Source organism: Rattus norvegicus, chromosome 1 (genome assembly GCF_036323735.1).
Source record: "Rattus norvegicus strain BN/NHsdMcwi chromosome 1, GRCr8, whole genome shotgun sequence".
Classification (NCBI taxonomy): domain Eukaryota; kingdom Metazoa; phylum Chordata; class Mammalia; order Rodentia; family Muridae; genus Rattus; species Rattus norvegicus.
This window is the reverse complement of record NC_086019.1, coordinates 177,122,602-177,140,748: the sequence shown is the minus strand read 5'-3', so window position 1 is coordinate 177,140,748 and position 18,147 is coordinate 177,122,602. Positions and strand designations below refer to the sequence as shown.

The following is an 18,147-nucleotide window of genomic DNA, read 5'->3' as shown; positions in this document are numbered from 1 at the left end:
GAGTACTAAATATCAAACTAAATACTGACAAAACAAAATACATCATCTCCCTGGACAACAATTTCAAATAAAACTATCCTCATTTGTCTGTATACATGCATGTTTCCTTTTCTAAAGGGTTTATTCATACAAAATTTTACCATGTCAAAGTCATTAGCATATTTATCATAAGATATTGAGAATATTTCAAAGGAATGTTTCTATACTTTAATGAATTTGACAAACAGTCCATGATTTCCAGCCCAGCACGAATACACACAGAATGAAGAGAGCTTTCTTCCTCAGCTCACACCAATGGAAAAGGTATTAAACTCCTTAGACCACTTGCAGCCTTCCCGAGTAAATGCATTTTAGACTCATCAATTTCAAAAGGAGTACGTCAAACTTAATGTTGCTCAAATTTTCTTTATTAAGAAAATATTTCATATATAAACAGACTGATGAACTCATTTTTGTAATAAGTTACGCAGCACATATCCTTTTCTCTAAGCTTCTCATGCAAAGTTAGAATGTTTTTCTTAAAGCAGAGCAAGTCAGTGCAAACGGTTTCAAGGCAGAGCTGGAAGTCAGCCTAGAAAGGAATGCTTACAAAGCCAATTACACTCCAACCCCATCCTGCCACACTCCCCCAAGTGCTTCACTGAATCTCTATGAGAATGAATAACCCTTTAAATGAAGTCAGATCAATTACTGGCGAAGAACCTATAAACTAACACAATGCCATTCATCTTAGGAACACACTGGTGGTCTCCGGGCTCTATTTACATTAAAAAACAAAACAGAAATCTGCCTCATTATTAATTACTATATAAAAATACTTTAAAATAAATGTTCATTCTGCCTATATGCTTCCCCCTAAAGTGCTGTGTGAACAACTCAAGACATAAATAAAAAGATGGTGAGAATAGATGAGGACACCTAAGAAAAAAAAGATTCAAGGACTACTTCCTGTCATTGTAGCCATTTTAACTCACGGACGGTTTCTACAATGTAAAAATACAATAGATGCTATAATAGAAATATAGGGATTCATTTATTACTTTTTGGTTTACAAACAAAGGCACCCAATAATGTTTCTATTTACTTCTTATAAAAGATTATCAGTTTACACTTAAACAAACAAACAAACAAAAACCCCACAAAAGTTTTCTTATCAGTTTCTACAGACAAACACAAAGGGGAGAGGTCTGAGTCCCCTCCCACTACTGAGCTTTATCTGGCAGACTGGAGAAACTTATTCTATGTCATCCTTAAGTCAAACAACATATGACCTGGTCATGCTTTTCTGAACTAAGTGTTAAGATACATTAAGCATTGCCAAGGCAATTAAATAGTTACAATGACATAACAGTGTACAAATATGTATGCCAGAGTTCAGAGAAGGAAAGATAAGGGGAAAACCCTAAATGGTTCAGAATACAGTTTTGATAAATGAGGTGAATGAAATAATTTTATAGACTTGTCCTATTGAATACTCTATATGGAAAATATAATGAGAACTAAAAACATTGTCTAGCAAATTATAAACAGAATACATCTCCAGACTCTTTAAACATGACTCTTTAAATATGAATCCGAAGTCTAGCTGATAAAGATCAACAATCTCACATTTGACCCCATACTAATTTCAAATACAAATTCCAGGATGAGCATCATTTATTCATTACCTTCCCTTTGACAACAGAATTCTAAACACATACAATTAATTTGACCTCAGCACAGCCTGAGTTAGCAGTTCATTAAACTAGATCACAGATCAGTAACACAGAAGACACACATCCAGTTCACTTTACAGGCCTGCCCACATTGCACTTGATTCTTTTCAGAGACCCAAAGACAATTTATCAGATTCGCAGTATATTTTGGCAGATGTATAAAAAGCATAAAAAGGTTAGTGTGTCTTCATTACATCATGGAAATACATTTGGAGACATGGAGTACTCAATGTATATTATATGGGCCACCTTAAATCAAAGGCATCATTTATTCCATTTTCACACACCATCATGGTCTCTCACACCTTACACAGGCATGGTCCTAGACCAGAGACTTCAGGGTCATTCCAAAGAATACACAGATATTTACATACATATTTCTTTTAAAATAATGTTTAAAAGTTTTACTACACAAAGTTTGGCTTCAACACAGAAGCATTTTTTTTTTTCTTTTCAAGATTATACACCAGTATGGAAAAAGGTGGTTTCCTTTACATTTTGTTTTCCACAATAGTAAAATAAACTTCTTCTACATTATATTTTAATTGACAAAAAATTAAAATGTAAAGTTACATTTTATTTCTTGTACTATTTACTAACCTTTTAAGCACTTTCAAGATACACTGCTGATGATTTAAAATGTAGTACAACTTGATCAGCTTAATTATAACTGTGTTATGCTGAACAAGCCATTAAAATATGATAAAATAGTAACAAACTAGTAAGATTTAAAGGGAATTATAATGTATTAATAAATATACATCAGTTTCTTGCTATTACTTGTTTCTATAACGCATGTCTTTCTAAAGCTAAAACAACATGCAAAGAAATGATGACTTGAAACTCATTGAACAGTTTGCTACTTTACATGGTAAAAACTTTTTATTTAATTTTACACACATACTTATGCATTATTCATTTTTAAAGGAATTCAGCTTTCAAGGTCAAAATTAGTACGTGTTGGTAAACACGTGAGGGCATTTTCTTAATGTTAAAAGCTGCAACTACGTTCCTTCATAATAATGCATGTTCATATGGGGCAAGTCCTATGAGAAAATTTTTAAGGGAGAGTAAGTATAATGAATCCTTCCCCAATCCCACCTTTAATCAAGTCTCAAGAAATCCTCTTCAAAATGAAAACACATCTCACCAGAGTTCCATTTGATCGAAATGTGGACTAGAAAAAATGGTTTCCAATTCGTTTGATATGAACACAGTTTTACTGTGCATGTTTTCACTTTGCTTCAAATGCACAGAGTATATACATTGATACAGAATCTTAAATCCATTCAGATCTATTAGTGTCTTTAGAATAATATTTGGCCTTCTGATAATAAGAGCGACTAATTACTTATAGGAAAATGATATACAACACACATTTATTCAGAAAGAAAATTAGAACAAGTCTTTGAATAGGATAACACCTGTAACTTATAAGAAAAAAAAAATACATGGCTGTGGTCTTTAGCAAAACTAAACCCCACCTCTTAAAGGATTTCAAAAAAAAAAAAAAAAGAAATCAACATTGAAGAATCAAATCAAATACTTAACTAATTTATCTAGGCCTTCTGTCTGCAATTTTCCATTGCACTGAATATTAGGACTGCATGTTAAGGCATATTTTAATTAGTATGTTCCAGAACTGCACAGTTATACTGGTCAATATTCCCATAGCCCCACTTCTTCCCTCTTCCTATCCTTTGCATTCCAAGGATTAAAATGTTGAATCATAGTTTAAGTGACTATTGCAGATCTGAGCTGGCATACCACAGTGTGTTCACTAGGTTTTGAGCATAAACATTAAAATGTTACATAAAATGGACCATAATTTACTCCACGCTCCAATTTAAGATGGTTTAATGTCTTAACGAAAGGTGAGATGACTTAAGTACATTTTACATTTTATGCATTTAGATCATCATATGCATAGATGTTCTAATGCTAAATTCTTGGTCTTCAGTATCTCATAGTGCTGGATGCTCGGAAGTATGACAGAAATTTGTAACACAGACTAACCACAAAGTACCAGATGTTTCTTGCCATTTGTGATCTTGCAATAAAAATGCGCCAGATAAGTATCACAAGGATTGTATTGAAACCATAACGGATATTCCGCAACCTGAAAAGCAAATCAAAAGATATACTAAATATTTTCTAGACTAAAATTATTTTTGGATAGGAGCAAATTAATAGCTATAAATTTAATCAAAATTCTACATCATTTTTTAACTTTCAACATTTAAAAACGAAATTAAAGTTATTAAGTTCAAGTTAGCACAATGTAAATATACCTGCCTGTAACTGGACAGTAGCACATCAATGCATTACTCTAGCAACAAGGAGTACAAGTGTATTATCAGTGTACCTGAACTATAGACTTAGTAAGCAACAATTTCACTGAGCATCCTGTGTATCCATTTTATGGTAGACATCAACAAACTACAGGCTAAGCCAAGCATGGTCGCCTCATTCCTGTGATCCTAGTATTTGGGAGGCTAAATCTAGACAGGAAGATCCCAAGTCTGAGGTCAGACTAGGTTACAGAATGAGATCCTATCAGAAATAAAGAAGAATGGGGGAAATCTGGAGAGGAAGAAAAGGAGGAAAGAAGGAAGAGAGTGAGCAAGCAAGTAAACAAATGAAGTAAAACAGTCACTCATATGTCTTGAATTTCTGGAGCTTCTATCTAATCTAAAAGAGCTGCTGGTATCTAATAGTCCCCAACTCAAGAGCCAACTGAAAAATCCTCATCTAAGAATAATACAGCATTAGCTCTATTTTAAAAGACCTTTCTGCTCTCAAAGATCAGCAAGCATGTTACAATGTGCATATTTCTAAACAATTTTTATGTTTGTCTGAAAAAACTTTAACCCTTCAGGTTAAGGTACATTATGAATTCCAGGAACTTAATATTGCAGTCCAAGACAGGAAGGACTGTGGTAGAGAAATGAAGGTGCAGAAGTAGACACTATGGCTTTAAATAAGCAGTCAAAACATTTATATTCAAGTTTCCTTTCCAGTTAGTAAAATGCAGTCTTGCAAACCTCAGTTTCCTCAACAATAAACCTGGCATTTTACTAGCTCCATAGTGCTGTGGCCTCAGCAAGTGAATAGTATAGATATTAGAAGTCATAAGAACTATTACAATGAGATAACCCTCAATAGTACTACAGTCTTTGAATGACTTACTACAGCTCATCTTACTCCGTTTTCTGAGTTTATTCTGATTTAAATCAGCAAGTACTACTTCTACTAAGACACTAAGGAATCATCATTCTGTGCTGTATGTTAAAAAAAGACTACATAAGTAACTTCTGGTTCAAAAATATTTTCATTTTCTGCTAATACTTTTACTTTTTCAATAGAGCTTTATTAGAAACAAATAGTGAATTTCTTTTTTTTTTTTTTTTTTTTTTTGGTTCTTTTTTTTCGGAGCTGGGGACCGAACCGAGGGCCTTGGGCTTCCTAGGCAAGCGCTCTACCACTGAGCTAAATCCCCAACCCCAAATAGTGAATTTCAAAAACTAAGTTCTACCCAAAGTTCATAGCCAGCAATAAACATACATTAATAGATATAGTTTTAATAAAATATACTTAATATTTAATAAAAATAAATAATAAATAAAAATAATAAATATTTAATAAAAATAAAGTTTTAATAATCTTTATTTATTTAATGTATATGGGCTTTTGCCTGCATGTGTGTCTGTACACCACATGTGGTTTTGGTGCCTGGAGAAGCCAGAACACATGCATCTGGGAAGAAGTCCAGATAGATTACCTACAAAACAACGACCAGACCATTAACTATTTTCAATAGATACAGTAGAAGCCAAAAGACCACGTTTTCCAAGTGTTCGACAGATATAACTAATGTAACAATTGTAAGAATCCACACCAATGTAAAGATATTTGAAAAATTAAGATGCTGTGAGATCCTCTAGAACTAGAGTTACAGGTAGTTGTGATCCACCATGCAAACTGGGAATCAAACTCCGGTCCCTTAGAACAGTGCTCTTAACCACTAAGTCACCCCTCCAGTCTTTTAATAATCTTAAATTAGATAGAGACCACATTGTTACAAACCCAAGGATAAGCATTTTCTTAAATATAATACATTATTTTTATTCTGAATATTACTTCTCCAAAGCAAGCTGTGTAATATTTCATAAGGAGGGAAAATGTTCATCAAGCCTATGCCACACTTACTTGTTCAGATGCTTTCTAGCTGCAGGGAGGCCCGACATCTCTTCATTCAATACATATTTTTTAGTCCCCATGCAGTAGTTCTCTATATATTCTGCCCAATGTAACTGTCGTACATCAATATTAAAGGTCTATGGTAAGAAAAAAATTATTACTTTCTTAATATTCTTTAGAATTTGCCAAAAATTATTTTTCTGAACTATAATCCCAAATGAAAGATTAAACTTCAATGTAGTATTATTTTTTCTTTTATATATATATATTTTTTTATTGACTTGAGTATTTCTTATTTACATTTCGAGTGTTAATTCCCTTTCCCGGTTTACGGGCCAACATCCCCCCTAACCCCTCCCCCACCCCTCCCCTTCTTTATGGGTGTTCCCCTCCCCATCCTCCCCCCATTGCCACCCTCCCCCCAACAATCACGTTCAGTATTACTTTTTCTAATGTCAACATATCTATGTTCTTCCTCACTACTTACATATGAACTGATATACATTTCAAGTTACTTTCCCTCTGCAACCTCCCCTTCTTATATATTTTCTATAGGATAAAGGTTAATTTTCCTAGAGAAAAATTTTTACATTAAGAGAAACCAAGCAGAGCACGGTGGTAAACACTATTATAGGAACGCACAGTACGCAGGGGTCACCAGGTTGAAGTCAGTCTCTATGTGGTGTTTGAATAAGAATCAGCCACACAGGCTCATCTATTTGAATGCTTAGTCACCAGGGAGTGTAACTCTTTGAAAGGATTAGAAAGTGTGGCTTTGTTAGATGAAGAGTCCCTGGGGTGGCCTTTGAGGTTCAAAAAGTCATACCAGGCCTAGGCTCTCTACCTCTCTGCCTAAGAATCAGCAACTATTTCAGAGCTTCTGCGCGATGACAATGGACTCTGAGAATGTAAGCAAGACCTTGATTAAATGCTTTTTAAAAAAGAGTTGCCTTGGCCATGGTGTCTCTTCACAGTGACTAAGACAATGTGCTACACAATGAGGCCCTGTCTCAACCAAGCAGCACACCAACACACAGTCTGTCTCTGTTTCTCTCTGTCTCTCTGTCTGTCTCTCTGTCTGTCTGTCTCTGTCTCTGTCTCTGTCTCTGTCTCTGTCTCTCTCTCTCTCTCTCTCAGAAGAAACAATAAAAAGCGAAACCTAGAATAAATTCTGGCTTAGGATTTTAGTAACAGTTATTGTGTAACTTGATAAAAAGTATAGATATATCTTGAAAAGCAGAAATTATAGAAATGCTACTCTATGGAGAAATAAGAGAGTTATAGTTGTTCAGTACTCTTGAGCAAACAGGCAGTTGGGTATTTTTGTGAAATGACAAGGAAATTATTCACTATAAGCCATCATCCAAAAATAACAAGTTCTAGAGGGGAAAATATTATACTAAAATGAAAAGATAGTATCATGGCACCAACATGGATGCAGACCTGACTTCACAAAAGAACCATTATAAGAAGTTATATATGCATGTACACAATTGACTGGAGTTCCACAAGAGAAAAAAGAAGCAGAAGCAGTACCTAAGAGCATGTTTTCTGCAAAAATGATGAAATACCAAACACTAATTTAAAAACCATACCCACCATGTATACACCCATGCATCTGGGAAGAAGTCCAGATAGATTACCTACAAAACAACTACCAGACCATTAACTATTTTCAATAGATACAATAGAAGCCAAAAGACCACGTTTTCCAAGTGTTCAACAGATGTAACTAATGTAACAGATGTAAGAATCCACACCAATGTAAAGATATTTGAAAAATTAAGATGAAATAAAGATATTTCCAGGAGAGTAAGAACTGGAGTGACTGGTATCATCCACAATGAAGAATCACGCTATTCTTTAGGGCTGAAATAGAATGACTCCAGGTTCCAGACTGTCCACAGAAGTCTCTGTGGATGTCTGAAGGTAGAAGAAAATGAGGGGGACTAATAGGAACTGATTATGTCATAAGAAGTCTACCCTCATGAATGAATGAATGCCAATTAAAAGACATAAGGTTGTGAGTACAATCCCCTAGTCTCTCTTGCACTTTTACCATGAGATGACACAGGAGGAGGCATTTATCAGATGTCAGTCCCTGCTTAGCAGTTAGAAACTGTGAACTAACTTCTATCCAATGGAAATTACCCATTTGCTATTCTCCTTTACCAGCATAAAACAGACTAAGAAACTCTTAATAACAAATGACCTGTAAACAGCAAAATAGAGGCATTGGTTTTTCACAATCCAAAAAAGGTCAGAGTATCCATTTATGTTAGGCTTAAGGAAAGATACTGTAAACTGGTGGTGTGAGCTTATGCCTTTAATCCCAGCACTGAGAGACAGAGGCAGGTGGATCTCTGGGAGTTCGAGGTCAACCTGGTTTACAGAGAGTTCCAGGGAAATCCTGTCTTGAATACTACCACCTAATACCTGTGTTTTCTAAAGTAAGCTACTAAAACAACTGAGAAATAATGCATTTTGATACAACTAAAGGAAATGGGGAATTAAAATTGTGAAAAACAACAAACAACCTCAAGGGCCAGGTGTACAGAGAACGCTTACAACCTCAGCCTGGAGAAAGCGGGAAGTTTAAGCTCAAGGCCAGCTTGTGTCTTACTTTGACTGTATCCAAGAAACTAAAAGCTGGACAAAAAGAGGGCAGAAAAGGACAATTAAAATAGGTGCAGCAAACTGAAGCGCTAAACCTAACCCTAAAACTGAGCTTGGGATGTTGCTCGCTCACTCACCATATACAAGGGTCTGTCTTAGAACAAACATCTAACTCCAAAATCACAGGTTATATACAGGCTACACTCTCCAGAAAGGGTCAACAACTATCAGGCTGTAAAAACAAGAACAACTGTGTTGTTTACAAGAGAAATGACTAAAAGATAAGAATGCAGACCAACTGAACATAAAGTTGAAGACAGACATTACCACTAGTAATAAATGAAGCTGGCCAAGGCCTCACTAGAGTATGCTGTCAAAGCCTGCATATTTAAAAATCTGGTAAATAACATTTAAAATTCAGTCTACTTTTGACTTCCATTCATTCTTACAAATGTTTTTAAATAGTTACAAATCATTTTCTGTAAATTGCTCATCTTTTCAGTCTCAGTATTCAATGATTCAGTGAATACTGACACCACTATTTCTACATAAGCATTGTAGAAGGAAACAGATGCTGATATCAAGATACAAACACACATACACACAGAGACACACATACAAACTAAGTAAAATAAAAGAGCTATACCTTCAGAGCAAGGGTAAAAAAAAATCAAATAAAACATCTAGATTGAAACCTCTTATTTACCAAGCTAGTGAAATGGGTTGGCTCTCAACTTTCAGTATGGAATTCACCAGCCACATGTACTGACTATGGCTTAATCCACATTGATACGCTAGGATGCAAAAGGTGCACTGAGGTTCAAATGCAAAATAGGAAAGTTAACCAAAATGGTCTAAATTACTTTAAAGTTTTGATATATTCAAAGTATTTTTGATAGATCAGGTTAAATCAAATACTTACAAAAATTAATGCAGGATGAAAAACAAAGTCTTTCTGGAAAACTAACCCTGACCCAGTCTTCTGATCTACATAGACTGCATCATTCACCTCCACAAAGGTAAAATCCTCAGCACATGTTTTAGAGGCCCTGTCCTATGGCAGCCTCCTTGATAGCAAATTCTTACATAAAGCTTCAATTTTAATCTATGTCCCTGAAATTCAAAGGAATCCTCAAAGAATAAGAATTGAAGAAAAACAAATAATGATTAGCAAAACAACAACTTGGGAACAAGGCACCCCTGATTTAGACTGGGCTCAAGCAGCAGAATCTGATACTGTCTATCATTTAAACGTGAACTATGAGAGAAAGAATTTACAGAAATTATGAAGAAATATCTAAGATTAAGTTGAACTTTTTTTTTTAAGCCTTTTTTCTTTTTTTCAGAACTGAGGACCGAACCCAGGGCTGAGCTAAATCCCCAACCCCTAAGTTGAACCTTCTGAAAATGAAAGCATACAAACTCAATGGCATGTTTCAACCCAGCTAACTTGCTGTTGAAGAAGTTAAATTATTTACACTTTAGTCCAAAAGCAAAATATTTAATTGCAGTCATAGACCTAAGGGCAGCATGGTCTACCATATAACAATTCTGTGAGACGGTAGAGGAGTAGCAACATTAGAAGAAACAAATGCTTAAGACACTCCCAAACTGCTGAGAAACACCCATCTACAGGTTCACAAAGTCCAAAGAGAGTTTCAGAACACCAAGTGTGGAAACCTAGACACAGCAAAGCAGAGAACTGACTTTTCACCTGCAACAAAAAAGACAGAACACAGAACAATCTTCAATATGCTACACTAGTGTTAAGGACAAAACAAAACCAAAAAACGCTAAGGTCAACTAAAGGCTGACAGACAACAAAAGCTCAAAGTTCACTATGATCAGTCTCCTAACTTAGCCATACCCTGGTATTCTAAATACATGTCAGACAGAAAGAAAATGATAATAAAGAGAAGCTCCACGAATGGAAATAGACAAGCAAATGTCTCCTAATAATGGTGGGGCTTAAACTGGAGAACTACAGTTAGATGTACCCACACATGACTGGAGGGCTTGAGGTATTATAATAACAAAACCACAATTACCATAAGGAAGAAACTATTGAGAATGAGGCTCTAGGGCTGGAGAGATGGCTCCGCTGTTAAAGGCTAGGCTCACAACCAAAAATATAAGAGAATGAGGCTCTAGGTTCAGTCCCTAGTACTTCTATATCCCTAAAAGAAAGTAACTGAATGTTTAAGACAGATACATATGCTAAAATATATGAAGTAGCTGGGTCATAGTAGCACAAGCCTGTGATTCAGCACTCAGGAGGCAGAGACAGATGGATCTTTGAGAATTTGAAGCCAGCCTAGTCTACATAGTGAGTTCCAGGACAGCCTTAGCTATATCAAGACAGTATCTCAACAAAACAAAACAAAACAAAACAAAACAAAATCTGAGTTAACTTCAGAAGGAACACAGTTTAACTTTCAAACAAGCAAAACGAAATGACAAAAAGCATGAAATATAAAAAAAGAAATTGTAGTCCATCTCCCCCTAGACCCCTTCCCCAAATTTAGAGAAAACAAGATATTCTTTACATAAAACCCATAAAGATGTTAAAGTTCTCTTTGAACCCAACCATACAGGAAGGAATAACAACTTAATCTGAAAAGCCTTTGTTATTCTCAAATATTTTGTAGCAATTTTAAGACAAAGCCAATTTTATCTCCTTATAAAAATTAAGATTTAAACACTGGGAAATACAATGAGATCTATGACTTTCCTATGTGATGGTTATTAGAAATGCCTAGGTTTCAGGGTGCCTACTAGTCATATTTTCTAACTCCAAAATAGAAAATACTTGCCTTTTTATCTTCAGGGTTTAGCTGGTTCATTAACATATTGACATTATCAGTATTCCAAACCCAAGAGTTACTTGTAAAATATTCAAGGAATACCATGGCTTTGTGAAGACGAGTGATTGTTTTCATCATCCTGTGTTTCAAGAAAAATCAAGAGATTCATATAGTATATAGAATGGGTAAAATCCCATTACCACAGAGGTCCCAACAATATACTCCCAACTGTAATTCAGTAAGTGTACCAAACCAGCATAGAATCAGAATATTTCTGCATCATGGGAGAATAATTTATAGTTCCAAAATGGAAAAACAAATTAGAAGCAGCAGCAAAGGGAATTTAAAATTTTATACTGCCCTCACAAAGTTCTGCTGACACAGAATTCTCAAATGATATCCAACACTAAAGTTTAAATTCAAATTTTCTATATATCACACTACATGAAGGATTCCATTTAGTCTCCCTTTGCTTTTTTGCTACCCTGTACTTAGTGAGAATCCACAACATGGATTTCTACAGCTATGTTATCATCTCAGTGCTTCAGCATCACTGAAGCACATAGATATACAGAAATATTCTTTTGCTTTTTAGTCAACTCTATTAGAAAAATACAAGAACTTTCTCTCCAACTGTGATTGGCACCACTCCTGATTATCTGGATGTGCTATGAAATCAATGACTAATGCTGAGGACTTTCAGAAATATTCTTCTCCTCAGGCCTCACCTATGTTCTTCCTTAGAGAAACAAATTAGTAAAATACTACTTTGTTTCTTTTTAAGGGAAGGAACCTTAATCTTATCTGACATTTTATTTATTATCACTTGCCACAAGTCATTGATATCAAAGCGCTAATCCAAGTAGTAATTAAGAGCTTTCTGAATCAAATATACACCAAAACACCAGAAAAATAATCAAGAAATATAAGAATTCCATTTACATTCCCACAAGAATTAGCTTAAAGTATATGAAGTTTAGAAAGACCCCAAATTAAGGGCTTTACAATAGGGGACATGGGAGAAAATTAGAATACAAAAAATAATGAAGAAAATAAAAGCATCATCATTAACCAAGAAACTGTGGTAAAACATTCAATACATTTATAAAGAAACTCCAAAACCAAAATTTTTAAAGAAAATGAGGCAAGACAGACAATGTGCAGAAAAACTATTTCATTCACTAAAGAATTCCAAAACAAATTCTCCATTAAACCTGAAAAGAATTATCTAATACCCAAAGCTATTATTTAGAAATAAACCATATAGATTAGGGAAAGTTGCTTTAATAAACAAGACTTTTCTATAAAATTTTCTTTACAGATGTAACAAATCTGTAACAATCAATATAGACTCACAGGTAGTATAATATACATTAGTTTCATCCCAAACATACACAGTTCACATAATTTTTCCAATGAGTAGTCTACTGAAACATTTTTCTCCCTGATTCCTTAAATGTCAGGTTTTGCCTATTTTCATGTGTAGACTCATTCAAGTGATGTAGTTGTCCTAAAATCAAGCCTTGATTCACTCAAAAATACTTATTAAAAAAAATGCGAGGACCCAGGCATGGGAACTCATGCATGCTTATAATCCCACACTTGAGAGGGTGAGGCCAGAGAACTGCCATGAATGTGGAGATAGCCTGGTTTACAATTCAACCCTGTCTCCAAAAGAAGAGAGGGAAAGGGATGGAAGATTTGAAAATTCATACACGTGAGAAACTTGCAGACAATATTAACAGGAAACCAAAGTACACTTAAAACTGCACCTTCGCTCTGGTTCAACACACCACAGAGCAAATGCTTATGACTGCACTGTCTTGTACCTGCTGAGGATGTATTTATTCTTTACTACGATAACTTCTAAAGTATAATCACAGTTAACAGCAAGGCCAGATCTTAATAATTATCTAAAAACATCTATGTTCTAAGATACTTGGCACCATCCATGGCCTTAGCACACTGGGGGTTGAAGGGAAGCACACCCTTCCCCATTATGATGATGATCTCCAAATACCGTCAAATGCCCTCAGGCTGAGAATTGTACGGATGTTCAGAAATGCTAAACTAAACAACGACAACGTGAAGCAACTATCAAAAGATGCTGTTTGTAACAATGATGTAATGTTAACTGAAGAATAACTTGATGATTCTAGATATGTACTCTGGTCTCTCTAAAGTAAGAGTCCATATATTATGAAATAGATATTTCAAAGTATACAGCAAGTCAGATTTTTATTTAGCTTACACTCAAAATCATGTAAATGAATAAACTGGATGCCGTGAATTACATTAATTTAATGTTGAATGAGGAATTATATTAAGGTTAGATAAGTTGTAACATTTACTTGACTAAGTGAACATCCAAAGAATAAACTGAGACATTAGTTAACATGTGTATATAGCCTAAGTAAACTTTTATATCTCTTGATGCTTTTATTTACTTAATTTTAGTTTTTTTGTTTTGTTTTGTTTTGTTTTTTGAGACAGGGTTTTAATTATTCTATGCTGACCTGGAACCTTGCTGTCCAGACTGGCCTCAAACTCATGTAAATCCTTCTGCTTCAGCTTCCTGAGTGCCCAAATTACAGTGTGCAGCACCATACCCTCCTCTTTGTTGCTTTTGTGCTATATTCCTGCCGAGGTCTGGGGTTATCCCTGCTCTGATACATCACCATCCTGTAGGGTCACTGCTGCCTAGACTAATGTCCCAGCACAAGGGGATACCTGTTAGGCATCGGAATGAGGTGGTGACCCCACACACAGGCCAGGTAAGGAGGTACTAAGAGTAGTCTTCCTTGCTCACTGTCACACTCACCCGGAAGACTTCGGTCACCTTGCATGCTGTCCAATGACCCCTGAGGTTGTCATTCTGCAAGGAAGCTCAAACCAGACCATGTGCAGACTACACATGTAGAGACTAATTCTACATGAAGAGAGAAAGCTGCTTAGCTACTTTGTACCCTTCCTCTCCCTCAACAACTCTCTCTAGTGTTCATGTCTTAATCCATCTAACCAAGCTTAAAGACCTTTAGCCAAAGCCACTTAGACCAATCTTTCTAGAATTCCTTACTCACAGAAATTTTAACACATTTAAAAAAATAACTTGTTTTAAGGCATTATGATTGTAGTGACTTGTCCTGCAGCAGAAAAATACATCATAATACTGGGGAGAACTGGCAATAATAATTTAAAAAACAAACAAACAAACTAAAGTTTGTGGCATTTTAGAATTAAGTAGAAGATTCTATTATGACCTTTGAGTTCATTTACTGAAATCTGAAAGGGCCATGAAAAGAAAATCAGAGGTAACTTTACAGAACTTGAAGCTATATAACATGGAAGATAATAAAAGTTAGACCCTATATTCTTAAAGTTTAATCTAGCCAAGATTTCTTGAATGAAAACAAAGCTGAACTTAGAAAGTGAACTGTCTGAATGAAATTTGGAGAAAATGTAAAAGGCTACTCAGGAATTCTTTAAAAAGTAACTTCTTACTGCAGCGGATCTCTCTCACTTGTGCACACGTATATTAGTATGGCTAATGTGTAAGTCCTGCCCTGTAGGCTTAGATGGCAGGACAGTCTAGGTAAAGGAAACAGCTGTATAGCCTTGGGAGTTGAAAAGCATGCAGCATACATATTTCACTGCACAGACCGCTTGCTGCACACATAGGCCAAGATAAACATATGTGTGGGAAAGCTAGAAATTCCTTAGTCTTACACTGAAAGCTGAATGGACCACTCCAGTGATACCACCCTTTCACTTAAAAGTTAACCAGTTTGCTAAGAATGTATGAAAAACAATACAGCAGGTCACCCCTTAGGACAGTGAAAAGCAGCCATAGCCTGGACAGGACAGGACAGGACAGATGGTAACCTGCTGTCAGACTATTACCAAGTCTATGAGTAGTGTCAGGTTAAACGTTTGAAGAGTACAATTTTATACCTGCAGTCCAGAAATTCTAGCTTATATCACATCAATTATTTGATAAATAAAAAGAAAAGGGAAAAGAGCAGTTTCTGAACATAAATCAAATTCAGGGTAGAGATGTAAGATTAAGACTACATCTTTCAGGGGTTGGGGATTTAGCTCAGTGGTAGAGTGCTTGCCTAGCAACCGCAAGGCCCTGGGTTCGGTCCCCAGCTCCAAAAAAAAGAATTAAAAAAAAAAAAAAACTATATCTTTCAGACAGAGAAAAACAAATAAACAAAACAAACAAACAAACTTCTCCAGATTGTAAAGACATTATCACATTCTCTACTGTTTGGATGACAGGTTTTAAGGAGAAAAGATTTAACATCTATAGGCACTGCTCCACAGCCTCCTAATGAGACCCAAAGGCTTGTCTCAAAGAGATGTGTGAATGGGCTCTAGTCTATCTGATTATCTTTAGAGTAGACACAGTGGACACTTTTTAAAGCCACATGAATTTATATAAAAAGGGAACGTATACCAATAAAAATGTCTCTGTAACATAAGTCAGCAAGTAAGAGGACACATACCCAGTCCACTCTATTACTGTCTTGTGAATAAAGTTTTATTGAAGCAATCATGTTCATTATTTATAAACTGTCTGATTGCTTTCCTTCTTTAACACCAAAGCAGAGAGGCAGCAACAGAACTATGTGCTTACAAAGTCTAAATGTTTACAAAAAGTGTACTGACCCCTTTCCTGGACTCTAACTTTTTATGGGCAGGAAGCAGAATTAGTAGTCTCTTCAGTCTTACATGGGCCCTTTTTTAATGAGGGGTCGGGGGAGAAGGTTCGAGAAAGTTCAGAGAGTAGGAAAGAGTCCAGCTGTCAACATAAACCTGGACTTCAATTGAAAACTGTTTATAGAACAGTATTTGCTGTGTACCTTCCATTTTTCTTGTTTTAAAGACACTGTCTGAAGCCATTATCTTATGCTTCTCTCAACATATGTAGAATATATGGGGAGCTGTAACTTGCTTTCACAGCTGCTAACTTGGTTTCATAGGTTTTCATATGAGGAGTATCATCTACAATAACTATATCTTTGACTGGATCAGGTTTATGTGGTAAAACCCTGACATCCAGCTGATACCATAGGGGTTTGTAGAAGAAAAAATTAACTTCATTGTTCAGGCAGAAGAACATAACCTCTGTGGGCCAGAAGGTTAACTGTTACAGATTATACTTTCCAAAAATGGCTGAAAGCCATCCTTCTCACTTGCTCATTTCCAGGATATCTGACTGCTCTCCAGAACACTCACTTTCCTTACACCTAAAAGGATTTGCTTGTGACAAGGGAGAGAGGGAGGGAGGGAGGGAGGGAGGGAGGGAGGGAGGGAGGGAGGGAGGGGAGGGGAGGGGAGGAGAGGGGAGGGGAGGGGAGGAGGGGAGAGGAGAAGAGAAAAATAAGAGGCAAGGTGAGTCAGACATGGTGGCATTTGGTTATGATTCTGGCTCTCAATCTGAGGCCAGCCTGGGCTAATGAGATCCTGTCTCAAAGAACAAACAAGGCAAAAGTGATAATGCAGTATTTTCTAGCTTCCATGTTGCTTGCTCAACAACTTTAGCTGCTGTGCAAAAGTTAATTCTGAAAGGCAACCACTAGGCCTTAAAAGATCCTACAAAAAGCGATCCTCATAAGGCAGTGATAATACCTGGCCTCTGGCTGATCAAATACCCCATCCTCCCTTCAGACTTCAGCTCTTTCAGCTCCATTTGCTCACATGAAAAGTCTTAAACTAAAACCATACATGCCAATTCCTCTGCAAACTCCTGATCCCAAGATTAGTAAAAGAGAAAGAATGAAATGACTGTTTTAATCACTAAATCTCAGATGACTTGCTATATAGCAATATCATTTCTATACTCTTAGTAACTAGGGTTTTCTTTTTTGTTCTTTTTATTATAAATATTTTTAAGTTTACTGAGCTCCCAGCCATGGCTGCCTTCACTAGAACTGAACAAGATAAAGCCAGTTAACATCTAAAAAGAAGAGGGAGAGTTTCATGTGTTCCCACCCCTAGCTAAGCAGGTCAATTGATAGTTGACAGCTGTCAGTGAAGGGAGAATCAGTTTTCTTCATGCATGTGGCCCTGGGTAGATCCAACATATTCCAGTGGACTGCCCCACATCTATAGTAAAAGTAAGACAACATAAATTGTACTCAATGGGTTATTTAAATAATATAAACCAGGTGGCAGTGGCACATGCCTTTAATCCTAGCTCTTGGGAAGCAGAGGCAAGCAAACCTGAGTTCAACGCCAGCCTGGTCTAAAAAGCGATTTCCAGGACAGTCAGGACTGTTACACAGGGAAACCCTGTCTCAAAAAAGTCCTAACACCCCTTCCTTCCCCCCCAAAAGCAATATAAAGGTGGGTACAGAAAGATCTTGGGTGAATATGATCAAAATATATTAATTAATGTGCAAAAATTCTCAAAGAATTAATAAAAATGAATTAACTTTTAATTAATAGAAATTAATCCATTTTCTCTGTAAGGTACTATAAGGTATTAAATCTATTTTATGTATTAGAACCAATATTGTCTTTTCTGCCCTAATTATAACAACTTTACTAATATAAATATGCATTAGCGAATCATTAACTTATCTGATTTTTAGCCATAAAAAATGCCAATATAGCAAAACTATTTTTTGCAAATCATTCTAGAAAACCTGAAGTGTTTGTTCTGTAAGTTGTTCTATTAAATACTCCCCCTTATTTCAATAGTGAATATATAGTTAGAAACATTCTAAGCTATTCAATATACACAAAATTTCTGGGGTTACTCCAATCCTGAGATACTACAACTGGCAAATACCTAACTTTTATTT

At 35.8% G+C, this 18,147-nt stretch overlaps 1 protein-coding gene across 5 annotated transcripts in view; it reads right to left on the bottom strand.

Moving 5' to 3' along the window:
* Positions 1–385: 385 nt before the first annotated feature.
* Positions 386–18,147, bottom strand: part of Far1 (fatty acyl CoA reductase 1) — a 61,391-nt gene continuing 43,629 nt past the window's right edge. For 4 of the 5 annotated variants that reach the window (XM_006230017.5, XM_039106452.2, XM_006230020.5 and 1 more), the window contains 3 exons: positions 11,345–11,474; positions 5,925–6,052; positions 386–3,834 (listed from right to left, as the gene is read on the bottom strand). In XM_006230017.5, the coding sequence (XP_006230079.1) occupies positions 3,672–3,834; positions 5,925–6,052; positions 11,345–11,474 (421 nt within the window). In that variant the 3' untranslated portion in view covers positions 386–3,671. The remainder of the gene's footprint in view (positions 3,835–5,924; positions 6,053–11,344; positions 11,475–18,147) is intronic. The other variant, NM_001011933.1, reaches the window with a different exon arrangement.